Genomic DNA, 12,946 nt, shown 5'->3' with positions numbered 1-12,946 from the left:
AATGTAGGGCAGAGGTTCTAGATTGGCATCCAGGGAATGTGTGTGCTCACTTTGGCAGCAACCGGGCCAACGGCGACTGAGATTAGCTGCACACAAACTGCGAGGACACACGGACACACGGACGGACGGACGCACGGACGGACGAAGGGGAAAACATACTCTCCCCCAAGCCTTCGGCTGGTGGAGACAATAAGAAGGCTAGAAAGATGCAATTCTGGGAAATTGCAAGTGTGGTTGCCTATTTATTGTTTGGATAGGCAATGGGAATCTTGACCAGTCCTCTGGGGTTTATGGAGTAACATTTAGCATCGTTTGACAGCACTGTCATCAGTGTATTTTGGATTTACGCATGTCAACTTGTGTTTTCAGATATTGAACTACTTGAACCATCAATACTTAATATACTTAACCTTTCGCTCTGTACTTGGTCTGCTCTTTTTCCCCTCTACACCAAACCTTTTTGCTGAAAATAGCCGATCTACAAGCTCACAACGGCTCGCGCTGCGAGGCGTTGTGAGTTCTCAAATATGGACACTAGGGTTCAAGTGGTTAATATATATAAAAAAAGAAAAGAAAAAAAAAAGAAAAATGTTTCTATCACACAAAGAATTGGAGGACCCCCTGTAGTAACTCTGAGGACCCCCTGTTGAAGACCCCTGCTATAAAGAATAATCTTAAAGGCCAGAGTTGTTGTCCATGCAGACAGAAGTTGTCCAAATCACTTGAGAAACAGGAAAATCTGAGTGGTGAATGGGCATTGAAAGTCTGAGTCGGACTACAGGTGTTTGTGGTAACAAGCCCTGGCCATTAGCCTGTCATAAACCACCCACCACCACCTCTCTTTCCTCTGCCTGCTGTTGCTGCTGTTAGTGGTTGAGCAAAGATAACCTCATCTCAGGCAGACAACATTCTAAGCAGCAAGGCTTAGGTCTGTAATTGTTGTTATTGCTATGCTGTGCTTCTGTGACTGGGATTGTGGATCAAATGATCGTCTGAGTCTGTAGGCTCATTCTTAGGTCATTTGTGAAGGTGGCGGACCTGGGCAGCATACACACTTGAAACATTAGTTTGTTGTCGTGTCTCAGAATTCTAGTTTGTAGTGGACCTCTTGTCTTGATATATGGGTTGAGCACCAGCATACTATACTGCAGGGGTCGGCAATTAGATTTGGCCTCGGGCCAATTTTTTTCTAAACTTGAGATGGGGGGCCAGAACATATAATGAAAGGCTAATTTAAGAAATTCATAGTTAAACAGTGTTACTGGAACTCCAAGACAGACTGCCTTACAAGACATAGGCATCTGTGATAAAAAGAAAATAATATATATGTGGAAAAACAAGTGGTTCCCCCCCCTTTCTATTTGCAAATATTGATGGACTGATGTAGTGAAGCCTTTAATAATTGTAATGATTAGCCTACATACTTTTATGTTAATAATTATTATTTCCTTCTTCTCTGCTGCCAGTCGTAGGCTACAACATCACATAAATATAATCATGAATCATGATTCATAATGAATCACTTTGCACATCTCACAATTCTGTGCAGCACGTTGTGAGTTTGTAGATTCAATGTACTGTGCGCAAGTTGCGCAACACCTCTGCACGTCGACAAATTGGTCGTTATAGTGAAGTGATCGCAGCTGCTCGGCAGAAAGAAGAAAGACTGCTAGAACGCTAAACATCAGCCTTATCTGCTTCAAATAGGCAAGAGAAATGACACATGAACCAAAAGCCTAAAGAAGAGGAAACAAGTGGAAAGGGGCGTTTATAGAGGAATATGGACAGAAAATGTGTGCTGTTTATCCTATACCTGGACTCATGAATGCAAAGCCCCTTTAGAAGCACGACATTTTTGGCTGCTTGAAAGGAAATAATTTTAGACAGCACCAAGATGAAGCATGGATGGCACCTCCAAAGTTAGATTCCACGCACTCTGACCACAGGTAAAAGCTCACAGCAGCAGCAAGCAGCAGCACCGCCACTCAGTCAATTTCAATTCAATTCAAAGGAGCTTCAGTCACTACACATGGCTGCTGCGTGCTCCCTCTGCCTATTCACTCAGCATGATTACGTTGAATATTAAAAGCATGTGGGAATGCGTTCTCTGTTAAGACATTATCCCTACGATGTGGGACTGTCAGTCCAGTATTGTATAAAACTAAAATAATAATAATAATAATCAAAATAAAATAAAAACATAATTCTCAAAATAATCTGGGGGGCCAGAAATAATTTCCAAGGGGCCAGTTTTGGCCCGCGGGCCGCCTATTGCCTACCCCTGCTATACTGTATATAACTGTACAGTGTATATATATATACATGTAAGTAGGGAAACGGTGAATTAAATATCCTGGGAGAGTAAAAGTTGTTTAGAGTTTGTAGATAAGTACTGCAGAGTACATTTAAATGTCCACAGCATTCCTCTTACCAAATCATTTTAGCGCCATCAATAGGAGCTCTTCCCTTTTTTCAACCTTAACTTCATATAATGTCATGTAAACTCACTAATGCTCATTATAGGATGGCAACATTCTTTTTATTGATGCAAGAACAATGGCTTCTATTTCAGCATACTAACTCTCTAGGAAGAGAAAACTGTAGTTTCTGTTAGTTTGAAATATCTGTAGATGATACAATATCATTGTCAGGTTTCTGTCGTGTAACCAAGGTGATGTCTGTTGTTGTCCGCTGTGGTTTGTGCACGTTCAACACGTTCGCGTGTGGTTGAAACCCCCAAACGCTTTTTAAGGACAAATTCCAACAACATGGAACAAGGTCAAGAGGAACTCTGATGCAGTGAAATTGAGCTGTGCAAGAAATACAGTACGATAGATTTAAAACAATAGATACTGTAGGTCATAAGTGCCCTACTTCCATTTTCTCAATCACCTACTTTACTGGGGCACCCGATGAGAGTTATTGTTATGGATAAAATGAATGCATTTTCATATCGATCACCTCACTGTGGCCCCCATGGATTGATTATTTGGACTTTGTATACGTTAATTTCTGTGTTCAGTGCTGGTATTACCAGGGTTCCCACGGTCATGAAATTCCAGGAAATATTTTGAAATTAGAAAAATATTTTTCCAGTACTGGAAAAGTTTTGGAATTTATCAAGGGTCCTGGAAGGTCCTGGAAAAAATAGCTATGCATTGTCTTTGGTTATTGATTTTGTTAATATACCTCTGAAATGACAAATTAAACATTGCCTAATTGTCAAATAGGCAGAAATTTTGAAAATAGACAAACTTGTAGATCGGCTATTTTCACAATAAATCTGTGTTATACAAAATTCCTCAACTCTTAGTTCGTCAGGGTGCCAGGGTCCCCAGTTAAAATATGATTATTTCGGGGGTCACAGCCTGAAAAGGTTGAGAACCACTGGCATACACTACCTGTCTTTGGGCATTGTGCATGGGAGTAAGTGACTAGTTATTGAGCTGAATTATTGTTATATAGTCCTGGAAATTGGGTTAAATATTCTGGAAAAGTTTTGGAAAAGTTTTGGAAATTAATTGGTAAAAATGTGTGGGAACCCTGTATTGCTCTACAAGGACACAAGATTCACACAAGGGTATGGTAGGACTGCAGCTGTGGAAGTGGTTCTGTGAGTGTCCTGCATTAGGCCAGTCAATGAATCTGATCATATGAGTTACACTGAGAGGAGGAATAATATGGTTGAAACAATGCATGAACACCGATGACGTAAAGCACGGGCAGTGAATATGTTTCCATGTGAAGAGGCATGATTTTGAAATGTACACCTCTATTATGAAGCAAATCTATTTCTGGAGTTACACTGAGTAAGGGAGTATGTCATTGTCTGAGTTTTTCTTTTTTCTTGTTTGACATTGAATCAGCCTTTTCAGCCGTCATACTCAACCACCGCCATACAGAACTCAGGGGTGTGGGACTGTGACGTATAAGAGCAAAATTAGCGCTATGTGAATATGGCCAAAGAAGGGATTGTTATCCCACACAAGTCATGTTAAGCATTGAGATTGGCCCGTAGGGGGATATCACTTTTTTGGTGAAACTCTAGTGTCTGTTTAAGTCTCTTCAGTCATCTGGATGATGAGGTGGATTTCTCATTGTCTGTTTAAATGGGTTATCAGTTAATCTGATTGTATTGTGAGAGTATAAGTTCAGCTCTTGAATTTTGGGAAAATGGATTGTTGGGTTTGTCTTTTTTGGATAACATCAGAGTTATAAATCAGAGAAAAACTAAATGGGTCACAATGGCTCGCAGGCCAGTGTAATAAAAAGAAAAAATGAAAATCCTTGTAGCTTCTATAGCAAACCGTACACAGTATAAAAAAGACACACAATTATAAATACTCACATGGAATCACGGGAGGAAAAAAAACATGAAAACGTTTGTCTTGTGCTTCTTTGTCTATGACATCTTTGTTTGTGTAGAAGCTTATTCAGCAGTGGGTTCATTTAATAAAAAATATCTGTCTTGTACAGAGATTGTCTCATTGCTCACACAACTATCTCACTCTTTCAGGACTCGTTGTTCAGCTCTATACTGGACGACCCTTACCTGAGTTTCCAGCTCACCGCCAGACCCAACCAGCAGGTAAGATTCACGATTGAGTCCGACTCCTTTCAATGGTGTGATTTCTGCCTGAACTTAGTGGTATATTTTATGAGACAAAGGTATTAAACTGCAGTCTAATTTTATAAATGAATGAGTATTGTGAATGTGTGCACCCTGTCTGTTTTTGTGTACTGCTGCTGGCTCGGTGTACCAAGAGCAATAAAGCTCTATTGTTTTTCCCCTACAAGTTCAACATGGAGAGTCAGGGCGACGGTCTGTCATTGAACCACAGTGGCCTGGGCTGTGGCAGTGGCATGGACAAAGGCCAGTACCCGTCGTCCCAGGGTTCCCTCGACCTCCAGGACCCGGGAGACCAACAGCTTCTCAGCAGCCTGAACCGGAACTACAGCAGCGGGGAGGGCCGACATAATGTGCCCAACATCATCCTCACTGGTGAGACCCGCTCCTTCTAGCACTTAATTCCGGTGGAGTTCATACTGTCGGCATTCCTGAGGTTGATGATGATGGTCATCATCAATGTAGTGATGATGAAGCCTTTTTCAAGAGTTTAGCCATTATCAGTAACATTTAATCTCATGTGATTAATTTGGACCATCAAATCATGGTAATTGAGAGTACAAAATAATGGTAAATACTCAGTTCTCTGAAACGGTTTACTCAACATTCAAACATATCTAAAATATGCAACAAAATGCATTCACATTTTAGTGACTTGTAAATTGCACATCATTTGAAATATTTACATGATACATTGCTAAACTGATTATTCAATCACTATAAAATGTAATTACCGGTAGACTGTTTATGTTGATTCATGATGAATCATTTGATGAATCCCTGATACAACAAATGCACCATATAATCAGCTTTGTCAGCTGTGATTTGCGATGGTATGTTTGCGAAAATTCTCAACAGAGATTTGTAGAGTAAAAAAATATAATTTTACTTTATTAAAATCATTCATTTATTAAAAATGTCTTCCACTTCAGTCATTCTGTCAATTTCCAAGTCCCCTGTAGCACCTTGTCGCTGCTGACCCCTACTGGTTGGTCTTAAGGAGGATCTAGGCATTCTAAACAAGCACATGTCTCCTCTGATAATGGACAGTGGTAAATCCACCAGTCCACCTCTTTTCACCTGACAGTGAGGATTTTTACCAAGAGGACGTAACGTGTGTGGAGGTCTACCCTATTGAGCCCCCCACTGACCAACTTGTATCAGTCATTAGTGCACAGACAGGGATCACTTCCCCAACTGGCTTACCACCTGCGAACATGGCCAACTGTGTTCCTTCCTTGGGACGGTCTGCTGAGGCAGATGCACTATACGGAGGATTGAATCCCCTAGTCTCTGTGGTGGTGGGCAGGACCTTTACTAACCACCCCCAAAAAAGAGATTCCAACTGAAACAAAAGCACCATTGAATTACTTCAAACACAATTTTAAAACAGAACATTACCTACCAAACATGGATGTATAGAAAGTTGACTTTTTGGCATATTATTTTCTTTTCTTTTTTTATCAAAAGCGACTTGAAATGAGTGCAACTGAAAGAGTAATACATGTTAGTTTATTGGTTTATATTTTGTTGGACAGATTTGTTTTTTATCCCTGGCATAGTATGACATGACAGCCGGTCCTATCCCCAGGTGACTCTCCACCAGCCCTGTCCAAGGAGATTGCCAGCGCGTTGTCCCACGTCCCTGGCTTTGAGATGGACCCCTTCTCCCTAGACGACCCTCTAAGGATGGACCCCCTGGCCCTGGATATGCTAGACGGTGACCTGATGCTAGCTGACCCGGCTGTGGAGGACTCTTTCCGCTCCGATCGACTGAAGTGATTTAACCCCCCCTCCAGGATTATGTGTGTTGACAGGGAGAGAGACCAGTGAAGACAAAGCCAGACAGACAGGAGGAGAAGGCAGGGATCAGTGCTGCCTTGCTTGTTTGTCCACCCTGCCTTTCCTTGAGGACTTGGCCCACCAGAGGGCCTGCAGAGTAAGGTTTGGCAACAGTCTGATCAATTTTTGATTGGCAATATGTGCAGCTCTCTTTGTCGCTGTTGGAGAGAGACGGCAGAAGATTTGCCAGAAGGCAGAGCGAACTGAAGGGGGTGGGAGCGATGACCTTTCCGTTGCGTCAAAGGCACTTAACTGAGAATGCTCTTGCAATGCTTGAAGTCGAGGAAAAGCAAGATGTTTTTAAGGCATTAGCTTGTACGAGTGTTATCTGCATGTTAATGAAAAATGCACTTGGGATAATGCAAACACGCAGGGATCGTGCATGTGTTGTCAGCTTTATGTAAAAACACATCAGCAAGTCAGCGTCACTTAAGGATGCCATCTCAGAAAGCATATGCATACGTTAAATCAGGACTTTTCATGCGCTTTTTGACTTTTGTCTTTCCCTGTATCCTTTTATTGTACCTGGTGGTCATGTTGGCCACAGTAAAGAGCATTTTAAATTCTTGTCCCCTCTTCTCAACAACCCAACAACGGCTTCATAGTAACTGGCATCCAAACTAATGTGTCATATTTCTTTAAAATGTTAAGGTCAAGCATATGTTCTTATTAACAGAAATCCATCTAGGAGTCTTTAAAATGGTTTGTTCTCTCTCCTGGGCTGGATGAAGCCTTCTCAGGAGTATGTATGTACATGATAATACATGTACCATAGCCGTGTAGGGTTGAGTTGATTGGCCAGTGGCCATTTTGCAGAGATGATTTGGGTTGAACTCTGTTTCTCTTGTGTTGACAACCTCAGTACATTGGAATACTGAACTTAAAAAAGAGGAAAAAAACATACATATTGCCACTCAATCTGTTCATGTCTCTCAAACAGAAATCTCTGACCTCACTCAGTTACAGACACCCAGTCCAAGCCGCTTCAAAAGATGAGAACAATGCAATCTCTTATCTCAATAACAAACGTAGCGAATCAATAATCAAACGTAGCTCAACAAGTGTCCATACTCATTAATTCTTAGGTGCCCAGTGTGATGGTCCAGCATGCAGCTCCTTGTCCCAAAGCCAGTCAGAATATGGATAGTTTTTGTGAGCTCAAGCCATGGGCCATCTGGCTCTTGACTAGCATTGTGTGCCTGCTTTAATGTGTAGCTTGCCTACTAGTTCATATACATGTCTCTTTATGCACATTCCCTTTACAGCTAATAGTTGTGACTACTTAACGTCACTAAAGAGTGTTTAAATGCTATATAAGCCAAATCTGCACTTGCCTGCTGTCTTATACCTGTAGATTGGCCGTGTGTTAACTTGGGCTTTTGCACTTCAGTTATTCTACTGAATGTCTTGAACGATGGACTGACTGAGTGCTTTCTGTGTAAAGCCCAAGGTAGAGGCAATACAGGGTTCCTACACAAGTACTATGAGGTTTTATACCGCCTCTCAATAATAAGCATTTTATGTGGCAGGTTTCGGTTCAGGGTGAACTTGTGAACACATTATATTTTATAGCCTACATGTGAGAGTGTTCACAAAATACTTTCATTCTTTCTTTTTGTTACATTTTTATGGCGACACCCAGGCCTACTTCCATTGTATTCTGTGGTTAACACTAAAACGGAAACTTCTACAGAATACTACATTCTATGTAAAACCACTGAAAGGGGAAAGTCTCCTCAATTACAAATGATAGTATTTCTGTATGATCATAGAAACGCTCAGAATAATCTTTAGCTATTATAGCTATAGACCTTTTCAGTTTTCACACTTGACAACATAAATCTTAAGGTTTATTTCCTGTTGCAGTGTTTGTGAACATGAGTAGCTGACAGGAAATAGACATGGACCCAAGCTGTTCCCTAGCGATACAACTCCACTGATTGGTCTACAGTATAAAGTGCAATGGCCACATCACTTTGAACATTTGATGAAAATCGTCAAATCCAATCAGAATATAAAAGTCGGGAGAATGTATGTCATTTTGAAACCAAAGGTGTGTAGGAACCCTGCGTATGCCGAAACACCCCTTTCCTATTGTATTGCTTATACTGCTACAATCCTTTGGTCTTTGAGCTTTAGAATCCCTTATAGTCAGGTTTTTAAAGGGGAATTTCATTGAAATTGGCTTTTCAATCATTATTCTGTAAGATTAGACATTTTTAAACAGGTGAATTTCAAGCCATTTCTTTTCTATTAGTAGAGAGAGAAGTATGGGTAGAGGGAAAGGATGACATGCAACAGTGGGATCTAATCTCAGGACATTTCAATTAGGTTTATTCACACTAACTGGTTACAATGAGGTTGACCTTTTGACCTTTTTCAGTTGCTTTGACTTATGAGCTCTCAAGATTTCTCATTTTGGGACTAAATAAATTTAATTATGAACTAAAATAGGTTGTGTGAACATACAAACAATTTGGAGCACCATTAGTAATGGTTTCGATCTTGAGAGCTCATAGGTCAAATTTCTGATAGATTTAAATAAATGTCAACTTTTGCAGAACAACAAAATGTCCAATGTCAGTTTCTGATGGAATTCACCTTTAACCTTAGTCACTGTGATTGACACCCCTTAACCCTGCCTAATAATGGCTAATTTATACTTTGTCGGACAGCTATGTTACCCCATTAATAACTGATTTACATTCTCTTGAACTTAACAATATGTTATCATCGTTGAGTGACACGATCGCGCAAAGTGTAAATTAGGCATTACCTGCACCTGCTGCATTTATCTGCCACAGTAAGGACCATAGCCAGAATATAGGGGTGCATCTCTCCACTCCGACATGTCTCCTTTCCGACATGTCTCCATTCCGACACTAACCCTATCTCTACCCCTACCCTAAACCTTAGGCCCATGGGGAGTGTCGCCACTCCGACAATAAGAAGTCCATTTCGGAGTGGCGACATGTCGGAATGGAGAGAGCCTCCCAGAATATAGTAACCTATTTTTATGTAACAAAGGTAGTCATTACTACTATATTAAAAAAAAAAAGTTTTATTTTTTAATTAAAGTTTGTCTAAATGTATATGTATATACCGGTAATTGTATCTTGAAAGATATATTTTAAAAAACAAGACTAAATAAGTTTAAGCCACACCCTGAGACCAGTTTGGAAGCGCAACAGGTTTTGAGCTTGTTCATTTTTGATGGAAAAAGATGTGCTTGTGTCTTATGTCTGTCAGGTGTTGTTCATCAGTACCTCACTGGCATTTTCCCTCCTCTACTTTGTGTTTAAGCACTAATGTACTAGTTTCCCTCTTTACCTTCTATAGTTCAGTGGAGCTCTAGTCTGTCTATTTGATGACGACGACTGAAGTTAGGGTTGTTGTTGGACCAAGAGGAAGTTTGCAGTGGTTTAGATCATATCGTCCCAACCTTTTGCTGTGGATTTTTACATGGTTCTTTAGGCAAATGTTTTTTAATATATTATATTTTATGTTATATTTTGAGGATTTCCATGATTAGAGTGTATAACATATTTATGGTCCCCAAGAAAAGATTTATGGTCCCCAAGAAATACTGAATGAAATCTTACTAACCTAGCTCACTAAGCCTATAAACATAGTTGTAGAGCAGTGATTGATAGATGTTCAGTTTGTTGCTGCAATTTCTTTTTTTCTTTTTTTTTTTAATATACTGTGTGTAGAGACCATGGCTTAAGTTCTTACTTCCTACAGGTGTGTGAGCAAGAATGACAAGATGCTTCAGAGTTCAGCAAATTTTGGAAAGGTTAAGTGTAGACAAGCCATATAATTCTGCCCCCTATTGGACTGTTTAAGCTATAGGTTGTTTTTACAGGGCCTTGGCTTGCACTAGTCAGGGAGTCAGTCAGGGAAAGCGTGGAAGGTAGCTTGAGAATTTGGGTCTTAAAAGGTTTGGGAATTTCACACACACACACACACACACACACACACACACACACACACACACACACACACACACACACACACACGCGTATATGTTTTTTGTTTTTTTAATGGGAAGAGTATGTGGAAAACTTTGTCTTTCGTCTGTGATTATATATGGTAGTTGTAGGCAAACTGTCATTGACCTGGTGTGTCATTTGTAGTTGTGATCAAATAATCACCTATATTGATATCAAGCTGGCATAATGTCCCACCTCTATCTGCACACCTTATGTTGAACCTTTAGCAAAATATTCAATCAATTTTTTAAACTGAAGTTTGGCGCAAGTTTGTTACTTTGAAATGGGAAATGTGTAGTTACTGTTAATGTTATGCCATGCTAATGCCATTGCTACAGTACCACTGTGAGCTAATACTGTGCCTGTCTTCTAATCTTGCTAACTGTAGCTACAATTTTGCCATGAGCATGGCAAAGAAAAGTTACTGTGTCTAGGCGGTCATTAAATAGCCTATATGATTATGCATTATAAATATAGACCAATACATGAATACAAGAATAGCCACTGGAGAATAGCCACATATTGTTGGGGATAAGGATGGAAAGTGTTACATAAATGTTTGTCGCTTAGCTCTTTGCTTCTCATTGTTACTATAGTTATTTGATATTCTATTTATGTGCTGCACTGCTATTCATTCCCATAAAAGCAAATGAAAGGATTTAATTTAAAAATGTTCTAAAATTGAGAGAGGAAAACTGTAATGGAGGTAAGATGTGAGGGGTTTTATGAATGGAATGCTTGTTGCTGGGATGTTGTTCCCTCCATCTGAAAATACAAGGCTGCGTGTTAGCTAGGGTCGGCGCTGGAAGCTGACAATTATTGAGAGGTTAAATAGGATACTTTCACGTGGTGGAACAACAGACTAGCAAATATAGAGACGGTAATTTTGTTGATCATCTTGCACTTGCACTTGCCATTTTTTAGCTGAGAAAAGAATTGGCAGAGGGGTTAGTACTGGTTGCCATGTTGGGCCATGTAATGTATGACTTGTTACTGCATGTTTGCTCGCCAGTCCTTTATATTAACAATGGAATAGTTACAACCATGGTGGGAAATGAACACTAGCCAACAGCCAAAGTCTTCTAAATTATGACTGTGGCTAGTCTTTGTTCTTTCCTGCCCTTGAATATACCGTATTTGGTTTGTGTTTGTTGGTCAACTGACTATCTTTAACTTGTATGTAGGTTGTGGATAGAAGTTTGTAAACACTTTGAAAGTTTTGCATTTTACTGTTTAGATACAGGAAAGTATGCTACTGGCGGAAAATAATAAATAAACCCCTATCCGTCATTTAAGGTGATGATGGGGATGGGCAACTTTTTGAGGCTGGGCAAGATCATCTTGGCTTGGATTGGTCTGGGACAAAATCACAAAATCATCATGGGGTATGGAAAGCTGTGTAGCGCTCATTTATAAAATGCTATATGTTGGTCCTATTTGAGCATAAAAACTTTCCCATCTACATAAGAGGGCATAGTTTGATACTTTATCTGCATCTGCATAGGACACAAGGTTCCTACTATAAATACATGTATTTTTGTTGCTTTATATACCCTGCCAATCCGTGTTGTGTGGAAGAGTAGGTGCCACTTTTTTCAAATGGGGAGTATCTCATTTTGAAAATCTTTGATTAATGTTGGTTTACGATTACTGGTGTAATTGTACAGCAACACTGTCAGAATGTTGCCTATGTTTTTTTTGTTTGTTTTCTTCATTAAGTTAATCTTCATCTTGACAATAAGTGATGGACGTTGAACCACTTGTTTGTGTGATAACCCTGCAAATTGTACTCTTCATAGGCCTAAAAAGCATCTGTCAGTTATGCAATAAACTATGTATGTGAGAACCCCTCTCAGCAAGTGTACTGCAGTTTTAACCTCTGCCAGTAGGGGCTGCTGTTGACCAGCAAAGTAGTGGAATGGGGATCAGTTATGGCCATATTTTTATTGACGTATTATATTAATTTCTGTAATGTTCTGTTTTACAATATAGTTTTTGCCTCATGTTTAGGGTCAAGAAAGTAAGTGAACGAACGTATGCTTTTTTTTTCTTTTTTTTTTCTTTTTGAGTAATACATTTACATTGTTATAATTTTTTTATTTTAAACTTGTAATAACCAGGGAAACCGTGTCTGTTGTAAATAATGTTCTTAAACCATAGGTGCTTCTTAAACCTAACAAGAAAAGATTTTTAAAAGACTGTACCTTCACATTATTTTGCAAAAAATAAATGATACAAGTCAAGGATTCCATTGTGTAACGTTATTTATGCATTTCTACATTAACATTTGTCATTTGCCATCCTATACAGGTAGAAAGCTAAAGATAGGAGGGGGATGAACCATCATCTAACTGCTGGGTTGTAAACAGCACTCTGTATACACAACACACGTGCGGTGCATATCTCCGTGTATGGGCCATTCGGTCTGTGACATCAGCTGTGGTGTGTCTGCATGCTTTCACGTCAGGCATTTTGACTGTTAAGC

At 39.7% G+C, this 12,946-nt stretch overlaps 1 protein-coding gene across 4 annotated transcripts in view; it reads left to right on the top strand.

Moving 5' to 3' along the window:
* Positions 1-12,707, top strand: part of LOC308302827 (CREB-regulated transcription coactivator 2) — a gene marked incomplete at its 5' end in the record, with an annotated part of 38,535 nt that extends 25,828 nt beyond the window's left edge. For 3 of the 4 annotated variants that reach the window (XM_080747131.1, XM_080747130.1, XM_080747129.1), the window contains 3 exons: positions 4,517-4,588; positions 4,798-5,002; positions 6,219-12,707. In XM_080747131.1, coding sequence (XP_080603257.1) covers positions 4,517-4,588; positions 4,798-5,002; positions 6,219-6,409 — 468 coding nt within the window. In that variant the 3' untranslated portion in view covers positions 6,410-12,707. Of the gene's footprint in view, positions 1-4,516; positions 4,589-4,797; positions 5,003-6,165 lie in introns of all 4 variants that reach the window. The other variant, XM_080747132.1, reaches the window with a different exon arrangement.
* Between the last annotated feature and the right edge of the window lie 239 nt (positions 12,708-12,946).

This window comes from Nannobrachium achirus (assembly GCF_963921795.1).
Source record: "Nannobrachium achirus genome assembly, chromosome: 2".
Taxonomy (NCBI): Eukaryota; Metazoa; Chordata; class Actinopteri; order Myctophiformes; family Myctophidae; genus Nannobrachium; species Nannobrachium achirus.
The sequence above is the reverse complement of the archived record's forward strand: the minus strand, read 5'-3'. Positions and strand labels throughout refer to the sequence as shown.